The sequence below is a fragment of the Psammomys obesus genome, unplaced genomic scaffold (genome assembly GCF_907164565.1).
Source record: "Psammomys obesus unplaced genomic scaffold, mPsaObe1.curated_primary_1811, whole genome shotgun sequence".
NCBI lineage: Eukaryota > Metazoa > Chordata > Mammalia > Rodentia > Muridae > Psammomys > Psammomys obesus.
In genome coordinates this window covers 1,965,934-1,980,878 of record NW_026585626.1, presented here as the reverse complement: position 1 = coordinate 1,980,878, position 14,945 = coordinate 1,965,934, and the positions used below count along the sequence as shown (strand labels likewise).

The window sequence follows — 14,945 nt, the reverse complement described above, 5'->3', positions numbered from 1 at the left end:
GTGTGTGTGTGTGTGTGTGTGTGTGTGTGTGTGTGTGTGTGTGTAGGTGCACGTGCAGGCATAGATGCAGATGTAGATGTTAGGCCAGCCCTGTTCAGGCTCGAGTCAGAGCAATATGCACTGAGTGCTGTGCACTAATTAGCTCAACTTCAGAAATGAACAATATATATTAAAGAACATATCTATGTTTAGAAGCATACATAAACAGCAGCCATAGCCTCATCAGTTGTTGAGACCATCACGAGCAGAAATTCACAGGAATTTAACCTTAATCTTTAATCTTAACCTCTAGGAACTTGAGGGCTTGCTAATTCAGTATTCATGGTGACTATATAAAGAGTAACAGAATTCACCTCAGTGGCTGTAAAGGGATAGTTAAGATTGTGAGCATCCCCTGTGTCTTTTCTCCCAATGCTATTTGTATAGGTCTGCACTTGCTCTGCGAACCTATCACTTCTCTTCCAGTCACGAGCCCAATCATGCTCGTTGCTCGGCATTTGTATGAGTTGCCCTTAGCTGCTGTGATAGAACAAGAAAAGGCAACTTCAGGAAGAGAGAGTTTATTTGGGCTTACAATTCCAGAGGGAGAGTCCGTCGTGGTGGTGGAGGCATGGTAGCAGGCAGCCAGAGCAGGGAGCTGAGGGGTCACATTTTCAACCAGAGAGGTCAAAGTGATAGTGGGGTGAAACTATACACTCTCAATGCCCGCTGTGTGTGACACAATTTCTCCAGCAATGATTAGCATCCTAAAGTTGTCATAAGCTCCCCCAAACAGTGTAACCAGCTGAGGACCAAGAGTTCAAAAATGCACGAGGTCACTGGGAGCCATATCTCACTTAAACCATCACAGTATTTTTTTTCCCCTAGACTCTTGAATTCTCTCCTATTGTCTCTTCCTTTCCTACCACATCATGGTTCTCAGTAGGGATTTCTGAACAGCCTGAGGTCCCTCTTTCTGCTTCCTGCTCACTCTGTCTGGACACTAGCTTCACTGTCGGTCCTTTTCCTTGTTGCAAGGCAGCTCAATGTCGTCTTCTTGGCCAGCTCTCCATAAAGTCCCAGAATAGACTAGATGCATTTGCCAGAGTGTAGAAAAAGTAATTTGGCCTCTGACTTGCTGGGTTTTCTTTATTTTCTTTTTTTTTCTCCCTGTTTTCAGATAAATGTGACGGGCCTTGCAAATCTTCTTCCAGCTGTAGCCAGAGCTGTGCTCGGAGTTTCAATGGAGAGATAGTATTTACATGTAATGAAAACAAATGGCAAAAGACAATTGAAACATGCACAAGCCTCTCTGTGGACACCTTGTTTAAGGTAATGCTCTGGTGCAATTCTGGTGACAGGAGCTAACCCTTCCAGAGGTGGGGTGTGGCGGGTGAGAGATGGCACTTTCATTTCCATCTGTTCTAAGTGACAGTAAGTCTCAGGCTTGCATTTGGGGAAAACTATCTGCTGGCTTGTATCTGCCTCAGGGCCCCTTTTCTTACCCAAATTCTGATGTGCTCACCTCTCTCCTGATTCTCTCCCCACTACTCTCAGCAAAGAGTCAGTTAGAAGCTTGGGTGAGGAGTTCAGCTGAGAAATGAGAGTGTGCCAAAACCTTGGAGACAAAAGGTTGAATCAATCAAGTAACAGTTACCTAAACTACCTGCAAATGATGGCTTGAAAACTTTCAGCTTAGCTTTATGGGTGGGTTAGTATGCCTCTTGTGTTAACCAACTAACTAGCTCTTCAATTAAATTAAACATGACTTCTTTTCTAACGCTTTCAATCCTTTAGCTAAAACAGAGAGGATCTGGAAGGAACAAGAGCTCAGCAGCACCTACACGTCTCAATTACAATAAAAATCTATCTCACACACTTCCACTTAGCCACTGCTCCTATTTCTCGCCAGTCTTGCTGAAGGACACAGACCTCCATGCTTTTGTATTTGACGATGGCCTTATAAGAGGATTGTAGATGGCGTTGCTTTCACAGCATGAGCAGTCGTGGTAAAGTCCCTGTAACTACAGAGACAGGCACAAGAATATGGGAGGAAGTCCTTGCTTATTCAAAGTCACTTTCTGAGGGAGGATAGGTAAAAATAACAGGAGATGCTCAACTAACTTACAACTGGAAAAAAAGTTTTTTTTTTTTTTTTTTTTGCAATTGTTTTTCTTTAGTATTAGTATGTGGTGTTCTAACAGCTAACCTCCCCAAACGACTCTTCTGTAAAATTCTGCCTGGATCTTCCTTCCCCCGGTTCTGTGGTTCTGTAGTGTTTGTCTTAAAGGACTGGGAAGATGGTGCAGCGGCTAGTTTTTGCCATGTCAGTGAGTATGGGGATGAGTGTGCAGAGCACAGCATTTCTTTACCAGGCACCCGCGCCTCTAACTCTAGCCCTGGGGATAGATCCCTGGCACTTGCTGCTCAGCCAGTCTAGCCAAAACAATGAGTTCCAGGTTCACTGGATGACCTCATCTTAAAATATAAAGAGCTGGAGTGATGGCGGCGCAGAGGGTAAGAAATCTTACTTCCCTTTCAGAGGCCCATGTTATGGTTCCACGCATTCAGACTGGATGACTCACAACTGTCTGTAAGTCTAGCTCCAAAGAAACCCAATGTCCTCTTTTGGCCTCCCCAGGCACCTGCACATACGTGCACACAATGACACAATGAGACATGTAGGTATACATCACTAAAAATAAAATAAATCTTTAAAAAGCAATAAAATAGAGGCTGATTGAGGACCACTTTCATTTCCTGATGTTGACTCCGGATGTCTGTATGTGAATACACATGTGCGGTTACTCTCCATCCAGTTACATGCATACACATGAACATACGTGTGTATAGATATAACACACACACACACACACACACACACACACACACACACACACACACTACCATACTTTGGTTTAAACCATTACTCTCTGAAAGCAAATTCTAGAAAGGGTCACTAGTCTGCTCTCTGGGAATTTTGGTGATGGCCAGGCCTTCTGTGACTGCTTTAAATTATTCTCAGCAAGTAAGCTCCTTTTAGGGCCACCTTTTTATTTATCTGTTTTTTTCCCATGGGGTTGTTTGTGGTTTAGTTCCTTTCAGCTAATGCATGTTGGTTTATGCTTTTTTACACAGCACAGAAATTCTCCATCTACCCTTTCCGTAGCATCGTTTAATATTCCCATGAACTTGATGGACAATAGGGCACCAGTCCATATTGGGAATTTATCTCAAGGAATCCAGCATTACTGCCCTGAGGACTACTTCTGCATAGTTGATGCCATAAACACTTCTGAAGTCACGTCTGGGAATATTGCATTCATAGTTGAGTTGTTAAAAAACATCTCTTCAGACCTGCAAACTTATGGAATACATGCTAATGTGACTTGGGAGAAAATGAAGGTAACTTAGAAATTAATTTCACTGAACACAGACATGGTTTTTCTTAAATCTTGCATTTTTTTAAACATTTTAAAACTTTTATTAATTACACTTTATTCACTTTGTATCCCCCCATAAACCCTTCCCTCCTCCCCTCCTAATCTCACCTTCCCTCCTCCTTCTTCACTCATGCCCCTCCCCAAGTCCACTGATAGGGGAGGTCCCCCCGCCTTCCTTCTGATCTCATCAGGAGTGGCTGCATTGTCATCTTCTGTGGCCTGGTAAGGCTGCTCCCCCCTCAGGAGGAGGTGATCAAAGAGCAGGCCAATCAGTTTATGTCAGAGGCAGTCCCTGTTCCCATTACTATGGAACCCACTTGGACACTGGAATGCCATGGTTTACATCTGTGCATTTGTAAGAGTGTCAAATGTTCCTTTCAAGGTAGAATAAACAACAACCATAACAACAGCATAGCTATTTCTGTTCAGCACTCTTCTTTATGAAAGTTAGATTTTGAATATATAGTGTTGGCCATAGACCAAGTCTACCGTGGTAAATCGCATTGTTTGACTCTCCATTTTTAGAAGGCAGTTGTATATCACAACAGCAGTTAGAAGCTGTGCATTAGAAAAAGTTAAATGTGCTTCCTTAAGATGTGTCTTTTGGTTTTAGTTTTTAAGACAGGGTCTCATGTAGCCAAGGTAACTTCAAACTTCCTATACAGCTGAATTTGACTGTGAACTCCTGATCCTTCTGCCTCTATCTCCCTCATACTGAAATTCTGGACACGTATCAGTCCTTCCAGTCTTTGCAGTATTGGGAAGGGAACCCAGAGCTTCGTCTATGTTAGGAATGCTCTCTCTTAACTGAGCTCTATTTCAGCAAGCCCCAGGTCAGTTTCCCAGAGACCTTATGGTGTTCATGAGCATTAACATTTATCATTAAAGAGAGGGACAGAGGGATACAGCATGTTTGCAGTATTTCACAAACTTATCATGAGGTACACAGACACTTCCTTCCATAAGACAATCATTTACTTTTCATGGAACTTAAGTTCTATATTCTGTACTGTGAAGATCTTGCTTGGATGCAATAATAGCAATTAGATAAACACATGTATTTATATATGAAATATATGATATATGCATGTATATATGGTACATATTCTTTTCAAAAGATTTATTTTTATGTGTCTGGGTGTTTTGCCTGAATGTATGTATGTATACTATGCGAGAGCAGTGCCTTCAGAGGCCAGAACTGGAACTGGAGTTGGTTTACAGCTGGTTGTGGGCTGCTATATGAGCACTGGGAACTGATCCTGGGTCCCCTGAAAGAGCAGCCAATGCCCTTAACTGCCATCTTAGTATGGGTTTCTATTCCTGTGATAAAAACCATGATCAAAATGTAAGTTGGAGAGGAAAGGATTCATTTGGCTTACACTTCCACACCATAGTCTGTCATTTGAAGGAATCCAGGGCAGAAACTCAAACAGGGCAGGCTCCTGGAGTCAAGAGCTGATGCAGAGGCCGTGGAGGGACGCTGCTCATTGGTTTGCTCGGCATGGCTTGCTCAGACTGCTTTCTTACAGTATCTAGGTCTACCAACCCAGCGACGGCACCACCCACAATGGTCTTGGCATGCCTTCATCAGTAACTAATTAAGAAAGTGACTTTCAGCTGGATTTTATGGAAGCATATTTTTCAATTGAGATTCCCTTCTTTCAGATGACTCTAGCTTCCGTCACGTTGACATAAAACTAACCAGAACAACTGCTGAGATTCTCTCTCTAGTTTTTATACTAAAACACATATTTTTAATCCTTTTACTTTTTTCCATTAGCTTTACTAATGCATGATTACAATACATAGTGAATTTGAAAGGGCAAGTCTCAAATAAGATGAGGTAATTAGATCTGCTAAAGTTGCAGATTTTAGAAACTGACTTTATTTATTATTATTGTTATTATTATTACACTGACAGGCTTGTTTCCATTACAGAATTACGGGAAAATGGCCAACCACATTCTTGCCACTGCTGCCATTCCAAACTGGGCTTTCATTCCCAACAAAAATGCCAGCTCAGATTTGCTCGAGTCAGTGAACTCTTTTGCCAAGAAACTCCAGATCCAAGGTAAATCTGAGAGCATTGTAGATGAACACTTCATTCAGACAAAAGGCTCTCGCATCTCTCACAGTTCCCCAGAGAACAGATTCAACCTCTCCGTACCCATGTACAATGCCACAGAACATGTCTTAGTGCTGATAGAAATACCCAGGCAAGCACTCCTCAAGCTGTCACCCAATGCTTCCCAGGCCATTGGCATAGCTTTTCCAACCTTGGGGGCCATTCTGAACGAAGTCCATCGGCCAAATATGAATCTCCAAAAGCCCATAGATGATCTGATCCTGTCACTGGTTTTGCCAGAAGGTCTGAATGAAATCATACTCACCTTTGATAACATCAATAGGTCCCGGAGCACCAGTGGCCAGTGTGTCGGCTGGCATTCTGAAAGAAGGCAGTGGGATGAGAGCCCTTGCAAAATGATGTGGGACATCACCAGCACAGTGAAATGCCAGTGTAAATACACCAAAGCTGTGATGTCCTTCTCCATTCTCATGTCGTCCAAACCTGTAAGAGACAACGTTCTGAAATATATCACTTTCATTGGACTCAGCGTCTCCATCTTCAGCTTGGTGCTCTGCCTGCTCATCGAAGCCGTGGTTTGGTCTCGGGTGGTTGTGACGGAGATATCGTGCATGCGCCACACCTGCATCGTGAACATTGCTGTGTCCCTCCTGAGCGCAAATGTGTGGTTCATCATTGGCTCCAACTTTGATGCGAACATTCAGGAGGACCACAAGTGGTGTGTGGCTGTGACATTTTTCAGCCACTTTTTCTTCCTCTCTCTGTTCTTCTGGATGCTCTTCAAAGCACTGCTCATCGTCTACGGAATACTGTTTGTCTTCCGCAGGATGATGAAGTCTTGTATGATGGCCATTGGCTTTGCCATTGGCTATGGGTGTCCTCTCGTGATCGCTGCTGTCACGGTTATTGTCACAGAGCCTGGGGAAGGCTACACCAGAAAAGATGCCTGCTGGCTTAATTGGAACCAAACCAAAGCCCTGTTTGCTTTTGCCATCCCAGCCTTGGCCATTGTGGCTGTGAATCTCCTTGTGGTTCTGGCAGTTGCTATCAACACACAGAGGCCTTTGATCGGCAGTTCAAAATCTCAGGATATGGCCATAGTTATCAGGATCAGCAAAAATGTTGCCATCCTCACCCCTCTTCTGGGACTGACCTGGGGTTTTGGGATAGCAACCCTGCTGGAAGGCACACACTTGGCCTTCCATATAATCTTTGCCTTGCTTAATGCTTTCCAGGTAAGTTCTCAAGGAGGAATTTGCTTTGTATTTCTAGCTAGACATTCGCGGATAGCCCTGATTTATTTACCATTAGAATGTACCAAGTTTTCTTTCTGTATTTCAGGGGTCTCTGAGTGTAGCTTCTAATTGCACTGACATGTTTCCATACTTAAAAATAACAACCTGTGTATCTGTCTGTCTGTCTCTCTAATCTATCTATCTACTATCTATCTATCTATCTATCTATCCATCCATCACACACTCTGTGTGCATGTGTGTGGGGGTGTCTGCATGTCGTGGAATACATGTAGAGGTCCTGTAAGAGGACAGCTTACAGAAGTCAGTTCTTTTTCTCCACCATGCTGATCCTGGGGATTGAACTCACATCATCATGCTTGGTGCAAGGACCTTCACCTACTGAACCATCTCACCTGGTCCTCTTCCCTCATTAAAAAGAAAAGCGTGTGTGTGGTTTTGTTTGTTTGTTTGCTTGTTTGTTTTTTTTGAGACAGTCTCATTTTGTAGCCAGGGTGGCCTTAAGCTTGTAGCTGTCTGTCTGTCTCAGCTTCCTGTGTGCTGAAATTACAGGTGTGAGTTACTTCATTTGACCACCAGTGAGACTGGACTTACTTGACCAGGTTGGACGAGAACATTTTTCCTTTTCTCTCTCTGACTCTGGGCCCTTCCTATCATGTCAGAAGCGAACCCTCTTACATAAATGACTCTGGGCCCTTCCTATAATGTCAGAAGCGAACCCTCTTACATAAATGACTGTCCTTTTCATCCAATCATGGATGCAAAAAGTTGCTCTTGGGTGAAAATAAGCACAACGCTGTCTTTCTTTAAGGAACTCAGCAAAAGAGGCATATTTTTCTGTAGTGCAAACAGATGGTCTTTGACCTTCACTTTCTAAGTTGACCAGTCAGGAATCCATATACTTCTTTTTTGCCATTTCACATGAAACTGAGGCTGGTTTCTGTTTATTTATAGATCTTGTTCTTTCTAGTCTTAGGAAGGCCATTTCTCACCAGCTGTCAACTTTCTCATATGATAAAATAAGGATTTGGGTGTGGAATGCTTTCCATTCTTTTCCCACTTTAGCATGCACACTCTGGCAAGATGGTCTCTGTGAATGTTGTTTTCCTCCCTCAGGGTTCTAACCTTGCATTTTGGGCAATCATTTAATCAGATTGCTTTCTCTGTCTATGAGTAATAGAAAACCTAATAGGGTCACAGTCTTAACGATACTTTTAATCTGGGCTTGGAACACCGATGCTTCTACCTGTCTTTGCAAATAGGGTTTTAGTGGAAAACTACCATGCTCATTTATTTATGCTTTTCTTATGGCTGACTTTGGGCTATAGTGAAACATTTGAGTAGCTGCAACAAAGGGGTATGGCTGGCAAAGTGCAAATATTTACTATCTGGAGTTTGGGAGAAAGTTTTCCAACTTTTGCCTTAAATATTATAAGTACTCAATACAGTAGCAAAGCCTTTCTGTTGATCCCTGACTAGTACTTAAAGGCACGACACAAAGTGTAAACTTAACACAGTCTTTAAAGAAACAGCAGCTTAGGTTACTCATTCTTTAATTACTACGGACCATGCCAGTTTCACTCTTCCTGTTGTATTGCTTTAAGGAGAAAACATTAAAAACCGCTGTTTTCTTGAACTCAAAAGATCTTAGTTGACACAAGTTTCTCTATTCTTTTTGCCTTAAGTAAAACATTTTTCCCTTTATTTCTTTTTTTTATTTTATGGGTATGGATATTTTGCCTGTGGTTATCTCTTCAAGCAGTCCCCAAAGAGGCCAGAGGAGCATCAGCTCCCCTGGATTGGAGTTACATATTGTTGGAAGCTGCCATCTGGGTGCTGGGAACCGAGCCCAGGTCCTCTGCAAGAGCAACCAGGGCTCTTAACTGCTGATCCATCTCTCTGGCCCTCTGTTTTGTTTTAAAAATTTGAAAAATGATCTTACTCTTTAGCCCAGGCTATCCTCAAACCCATAATATTTCTCCTGTCCCAGCCTCCTGAATGATGAGATTATAGGTGTGAGCTACCAAATGTTCTTAATTTTCCCACTCCAGAAATTATTCCAGTAACTAGTAGGTTCATTCTCATCTCCTTCCCTTTCTCCCCTTTTCCAAACCCTTCCCCTCCCCTCCTCTCCTTTCTTCTCCATTCCCTTTCCCCCTGTTCTCCTCTCTTCACCTCCTTCCCATTCACTGTCCCCCATTCCCCTCCCCTTCCGGTACTGGGGACCAAATCTCAGGCCCTCACAGAAGCTACACCAGCAGTTACCGTGGTGCAGCAGACCGAGCCCTCGTCCTATTTTTTTTTTCTTTTTTTTTTTTTTAGGCAGGGATTCTCTGTGTAGCCTTGGCTGTCCTGGACTTTCTTTGTAGACCAGGCTGGCCTTAAACTCATGAGGTCCATCAGCACTCCTTGAGTGCTGGGATTAAATGTTGTGCACCACCATGCTGTTTTTTGTTTTGTTTTTTTTTTTCCTTCTTACCCTTTGCAACTTAATTAAACCCTGGGAATCTTTTGTCTGTGTTTCTTCTTCACAATATTTATATTTCTCCTTTGTTGATAGAAAAATGTTAAAAACGTCTTTAGTTATGCTAAATCCTTTTTTCTTAGCCATAATTCCCTGTGACTTACATTTAATATTCCATTGTCTCTTGATCAGTGTTTCATCATGACAAAACTGTCTGTCAACAAACAATCTTCGCAGCTTTCAACTCTTTATAGTTTTTCATTGCTTTTAGTTCAGAAAATTTTTCTACCATCTCAGAGGCCATAGTTGACTCTTTCCAGAAAGCCCACCCCAACTCAGAATAAACCAGGACCATAATTTTGAATGATCAGATTCCATATCATAGGGAACTGTTATCATGAGGAAGACTAGAAAATTCAGCAGTTGAGATGAAACTGTAAGATTTCATGTTTCAGTGATTGCTCTTGTAACTGCTATAAGATGCCACAGGCAAGAAACTTAAGAAAAGGAGTGAGTTATTTCAGCTCTCAGTTTCACGGTGTGTGTGTGTGTGTGTGTGTGTGTGTGTGTGTGTGTGTGTGTGTGTGGTGGTGGTGGCGGTGGGGAGGTATGGAGCTGGGGCTCAGGTCCCGGTGGCAGGAGCTTATAGCATGGCCTCTATACATCTTCTGTGAATCAGGAGGTAGAAGGCTCATGTTAAAAGCTGGTCTAGCTATCGTCCTTGGGCCCCACCCCTACTGCCCTATATCTGCACATTAGGGCCTCATGTAGAAAAAGTGCCACGACATTCCACAACAACCCCAGCAGCTGGAGACTAGTGGTTCAAATACATGAGCCTGTGGGGGTACTTATCACTCACATCATACAGTAAGGCTAACCCCCCTTTTTCTACATCGGTAGTCATTCAATAGGAATCAGTAACCCACTTGTACAAGTCTGCGAGGGTGATTGTCTTTGCCAGGAAGGAGGTAGATTCAAAGGAAGGACCCATCAATACCTATTTCATTAACTTCTTAAAATATTTGGATCTTCCAACCCCTATTTGTGTGTGTGTGTGTGTGTGTGTGTGTGTGTGTGTGTCCACACACATCTGCCATATCCTATATGTGAAGGTTAGAGGAAAACATATGTGAGTCATTTTCTCGACTTCCCCCATTTGGATCCTAGGGAATCAAACTGTGGTTAGGCCTAGCAGCAAGTGCGTTTACCTTCTGAGTCATTGTGCTGGCCCACCCTATTTTGTTTATCTCACAAATGGGTCTTGCTAAGCTACTCAGGCTTGTTTTGAGCTCATTACATAGTCAGCCTTGAACTAGAGAGGCTCCTACCTCTGCCTCCCAAATGTCAGGAATACAGATCTGTGCCACCATGTCAGGCTCTGCCAACACGTGTTCATCAACATTGTCAGAAATGAATTTCTAGTGCCCAGGTACTGTCCAAGGGGTTAGTCAGAGGAGTAGGATCGAAATAACACTGGGATGCTGTTTGAGAAGCTGTCCCTCATGATTCTGTTGAATTTCACCACAGGGCTTTTTCATCTTGCTGTTTGGTTCCATCATGGACTACAAGGTAAATTGAATTTGCTTCATTCATTGCCCCGTTCAGTTTCATGTGGTCGAGGAAAGCAGGAGGGTAAAATCGTTTTAACTTGAGTCTAGGGTTGCTGAGCTTGTGAGCACAGCTCAGGGTATCAGCTGTGAGGAAGGAAGAAGAGAACACTACACTCTCTGTGTTTGCTTATTATCAAGACAAGCAGAAGTTGCAATCAAATATTGGTGGTAAAAAGAATAGAAACCATGGCTGCATTTTGGAAATAGTTCGGTGGATTGTTATTATTGCTCTTCAATTCTTATCCAAGTCCTGTTGTTTGCTGGGTGCTGTGCAGAGCTGTGGTACCGAGTGTTGTCACTGGCCTTAAAGTTCTAGGGCATGTGTTTGTACTGTGGAATTGCTGCTGCTTCCCCTGACATCTGTTGACCACTGGCTGTCATTGCTTTTCAGATAAGAGATGCGCTGAGGATGAGGGTATCTTCATTGAAGGGGAAATCGAGGGCTGCAGAGGTAAAATCCCCCCCTTCTAATGACACGCTGGAGGGTCAGTGTCTTTGCTCATGCTGAGATGGGTGCTGTGGTCCAGCACTCAGAATTTATTAGCAAAGTGAATTACTCTTTTCTTCATTTCATGAACACTGAGGATAACACTGAAATGGAAAGCTAGCAGAAGGTTCCCTTTGAGGGAATTTTGCATGTGCCTACATTTTAGCTAGATGTAGGGCCATTGAGATGAAATCAAGACCAGAGATTTATAATAGGTGGGAGCTGAGAAATGAGAGTTGAGTTAGAAATAAGATTTTATTTTAACCCACTCATTTTATAGGTGAGGAGTTTAGCGGAGAACTTCCCGGGATGTGTGAAAGGTCACCCATTTCATTAGAAGTAGAATAAATGCCAACCAAAGTCTGCCCATCCTCTGTTTCTGGGACTCTTTGCAGTAGAGCATGCTTTCTTGGGCTTGAGTAACTATGCAGTTACTGACTGTAAGGGAGGCTTTGGAGTGGGCAATCTGTCTTTGATGGCACCAAGAAGAGTGTCAAAATTTCTGAATCTGCTAAAAAGTATTTGTTCAGCCAGTAAATTCTCCCTCAGAACTTTAGAAACAGGCTTTCTGGTTGTATTGAGAAGCATTACCTACGGCTATTTCTAAGCCTGACTTTTAGTATCACAGTTCATCAATTTTAAGATAGGCATTTTCTTTACTATTTCTTAAGTTAAAATGTACCATCTAATCATCTATAAATAGTCTTAACTGATTGGTTTTGTTTCTTTATTTAAAAAAGCAAAATAAAGGCAATAAGGTCACTCATAATGTCACATTCAATGAAATACAGTAATTCAGTTTTTTGTGGCTGTATCAATTTGGATATTTCTCTTTATAGTTTAGTTTTCACACTGTTATCTCTAGGCAGCTTGCACATTAATCTATAAGTATGCATAGTTTTTTTTCTTGCCAGTATCCTTACTCATTGTTAACTATTATTTTCACCCCATTTAGAAGGCATCATTAAGTCCAGCCAATGGATCCAGAGTGCTGAATCGCTGAGACTAAAATGTGAGTATTGAAAGCTCAAATAGAAAGTTTACTTGCAGGTGTCACTGATCCACTTGTGAGTAGGTTGGTGCCCATTACATGGTACTGAGCTGAGATGAGACAGAATAAGATAGCAAGACTATCAGAGGAGATGCTGTTTTCTATAGCTCAGCCCAAAAGATGGAAATGAGGAAATTTTTTTTGACACCTGTGCCAGCTGAGTTTCTATGACCAGAGGTTAATGATGTGGCCTTGGTGAGAGATGCTGCAACCTCACTTGTGCTGATGTATGCTGTACGGACCCATTTGCCAAGCTCTCACACCTTAGCTCCTTTCTAAAGTATTTACTTTCTTTATTAGTTAAATCTGTTCTTTGACAGTTTTATACATGTGGGCAATGAATACTGACCGTTGTCACCCCCTCTCTTCCTATCCCACCTGTCCACCCTCATTTGTCCCCACAAATCTCTCTCTCTCTCTCATGCTCAGGTCTATTTGTTTTGTCTTTTGACCCAATTAGGGCTGAGTCAGATCATAGGTTTAGAACTAATCATTGGAACTAAAGATAGTGACTCCATCTCTTCCAGAATCCAATAATAGTTCAGAGGCAAAGGTTAGAGCATTGTGAGTCTCTCCCCTTTCCATGACTGATTGTTGGTAGAGCCTATCCAAGTGCAGGTATCTGCAGCTGTTGGGAGCTGATGACTGAAATGGATGTATCTCTATGTAGACTCTAGAGGATGACATTTGGAAGACCCCTACCTCCTCTTCTATAGTGTATCCCAAGCCTTAGAGATGGTGATGTCAGTGTATTGTCAAGAGCTGAGCCCGCTACTATTGCTTCTTTCTTACAGCTGTGAGCCTCTGCATTTACTGCTGTTCATCGCTAAAGGAAGGCTTAGTTCCTCCTTGGGAATTGATTTTGGCACTTACAGTAACTCCACTGCTGACATAAAAGCATTGATTGATTACAGTAGCAAAACAACAGGCAGGCCTGCCTCTCCCAGGTGAAGTGGGGCCTAGAATCATTCCTGAGAGGGTAAGGGCAGACATGTGGCAACTGCTTCTTATTCACAGCTTACCGCTGAGGGTTATTTCTACATAGGTAAAATTGGGAGGAAATAAATGTCAGGCAGCCATGAAAAGGCTAGTAAGTGACAAAACAGCAGCCAAAAACCTGGACCAATAGTAATAGCCGATACAGGAAGGACACGTTGGTATCAGACCTTGTCTTGGAGACGTTTCCATCGCCTTTCAACATGTCCATAAGCTGAGTGTGATTCTTTATTCCCTCATCTGGCATTGGCCATGTCTTCTTTTACATTTTTTTTTCTTTCGGAGGCATGGCTTAGGCAAGGGTTTGAAACAGGTGTGGAGTACTGGGAAAGCATATAAAGGAGCATGCTGTCAAGTACTCAGGTCTACTTTAACTTCTGTGGCTGTGATAAAATACACCAACAAGAGCGCAGCTTTAGGGGAGAAGTGGCTTATTGGTTTAAAGTTTTAGGTTACAGTTCATTATTTTGAGGAATCCAAGGTAGGGGCTTAAAGACTCATATCCATAGTCAAGAGCAGAGAGAGAAAAATGATGGATGCTTGAATGCTTGCTTTTGGCTTGCTTTCTCTTCTCTTACAGTGTTCAGGACCCCCTGTCTACAGAATGGTACAGTCCATAATGGGCCGAGTCTTCCCACATCAATCATTAATCAAGACAAAGCCTCCCAGATATGCCCACAGGCCATTCTGTCCTAGATAATTTCTCACTGAGACTCTCTTCCCAGGTGATTGATTCTAGGTTGTTTCAAGACTCAACAAAGCTAGTTAAAACTCACCAGTAGAGTCCTTAAGTGATCACTCTCACATTTGGATTTAATGCTGAAAAGAATGACTTTTACTGACTCTGGCCATTCTTTAGGCTGTGGGATTCACCCACGGTAGAGCAGTCTGTGATTTGTCACTAACTCAGATGAACTACTAAAAAGAGAGAAAAGAAAAGAAGCATTAGTTGGGGGGAGCAGCAGGAGGAGAGGAGACTCAGGAGTGGTGGCACATGCCCCTAGTCCCAGCACTCAGGAGGCATTGGCAAAGTTAGATCCAAAGTTAGATCTTTGGAAGTTCAAAGCTAGCTTGGTATACATAGTTAATTCCAGGCCAGTTAGCAGTACATAGTGAGACCGTGCCTAAAACAAACAAATAAAACAAAAGCAAAAAAGCAAACAAAAAAGACAAAAACAACTGAAAAACCCAACGGAAAAACAACAACCAAACAAAGAGAAGTGGGAGAGGGATAATCAATAGTAAATGAGGAGGGTTGAATGTGACCAAAATATATTGTATGTGTGTACAAAATGGCATAATGAACTTCATTATGTATAACTAATCTATCCTAATAGAAATTCAGAGCTGGGCTTTCTAGCAAGGTCTCAGTTGACAGCTACTCTCTTAGGTCATGTCTGCAGTAGGAGATTTCTGAGAATACTTTATCCAGCCATTCTGGAGAGGAGAACCGTAGATGAAGACTTTTCTCCAGTTGGCAGGCACACTTGGTTAGCTGTAAGAATGGGGCAGTCTCCTGACAAGCCTCACATGATACTAGAGCTCTGGAAGGCTTAGATCTGAGCAGGAGGGAGGC

The 14,945-nt window shown here is 42.6% G+C and overlaps 1 protein-coding gene across 1 annotated transcript in view; it reads left to right on the top strand.

The window, feature by feature from the left end:
• Adgrf4 (adhesion G protein-coupled receptor F4) overlaps positions 1–12,325 on the top strand; it is a 17,261-nt gene extending 4,936 nt beyond the window's left edge. Inside the window, exons 3-8 of the mRNA XM_055615330.1 lie at positions 1,160–1,311; positions 3,118–3,384; positions 5,361–6,743; positions 10,753–10,794; positions 11,227–11,286; positions 12,278–12,325. Coding sequence (XP_055471305.1) covers positions 1,160–1,311; positions 3,118–3,384; positions 5,361–6,743; positions 10,753–10,794; positions 11,227–11,286; positions 12,278–12,325 — 1,952 coding nt within the window. The remainder of the gene's footprint in view (positions 1–1,159; positions 1,312–3,117; positions 3,385–5,360; positions 6,744–10,752; positions 10,795–11,226; positions 11,287–12,277) is intronic.
• The last annotated feature ends 2,620 nt before the right edge of the window (positions 12,326–14,945 follow it).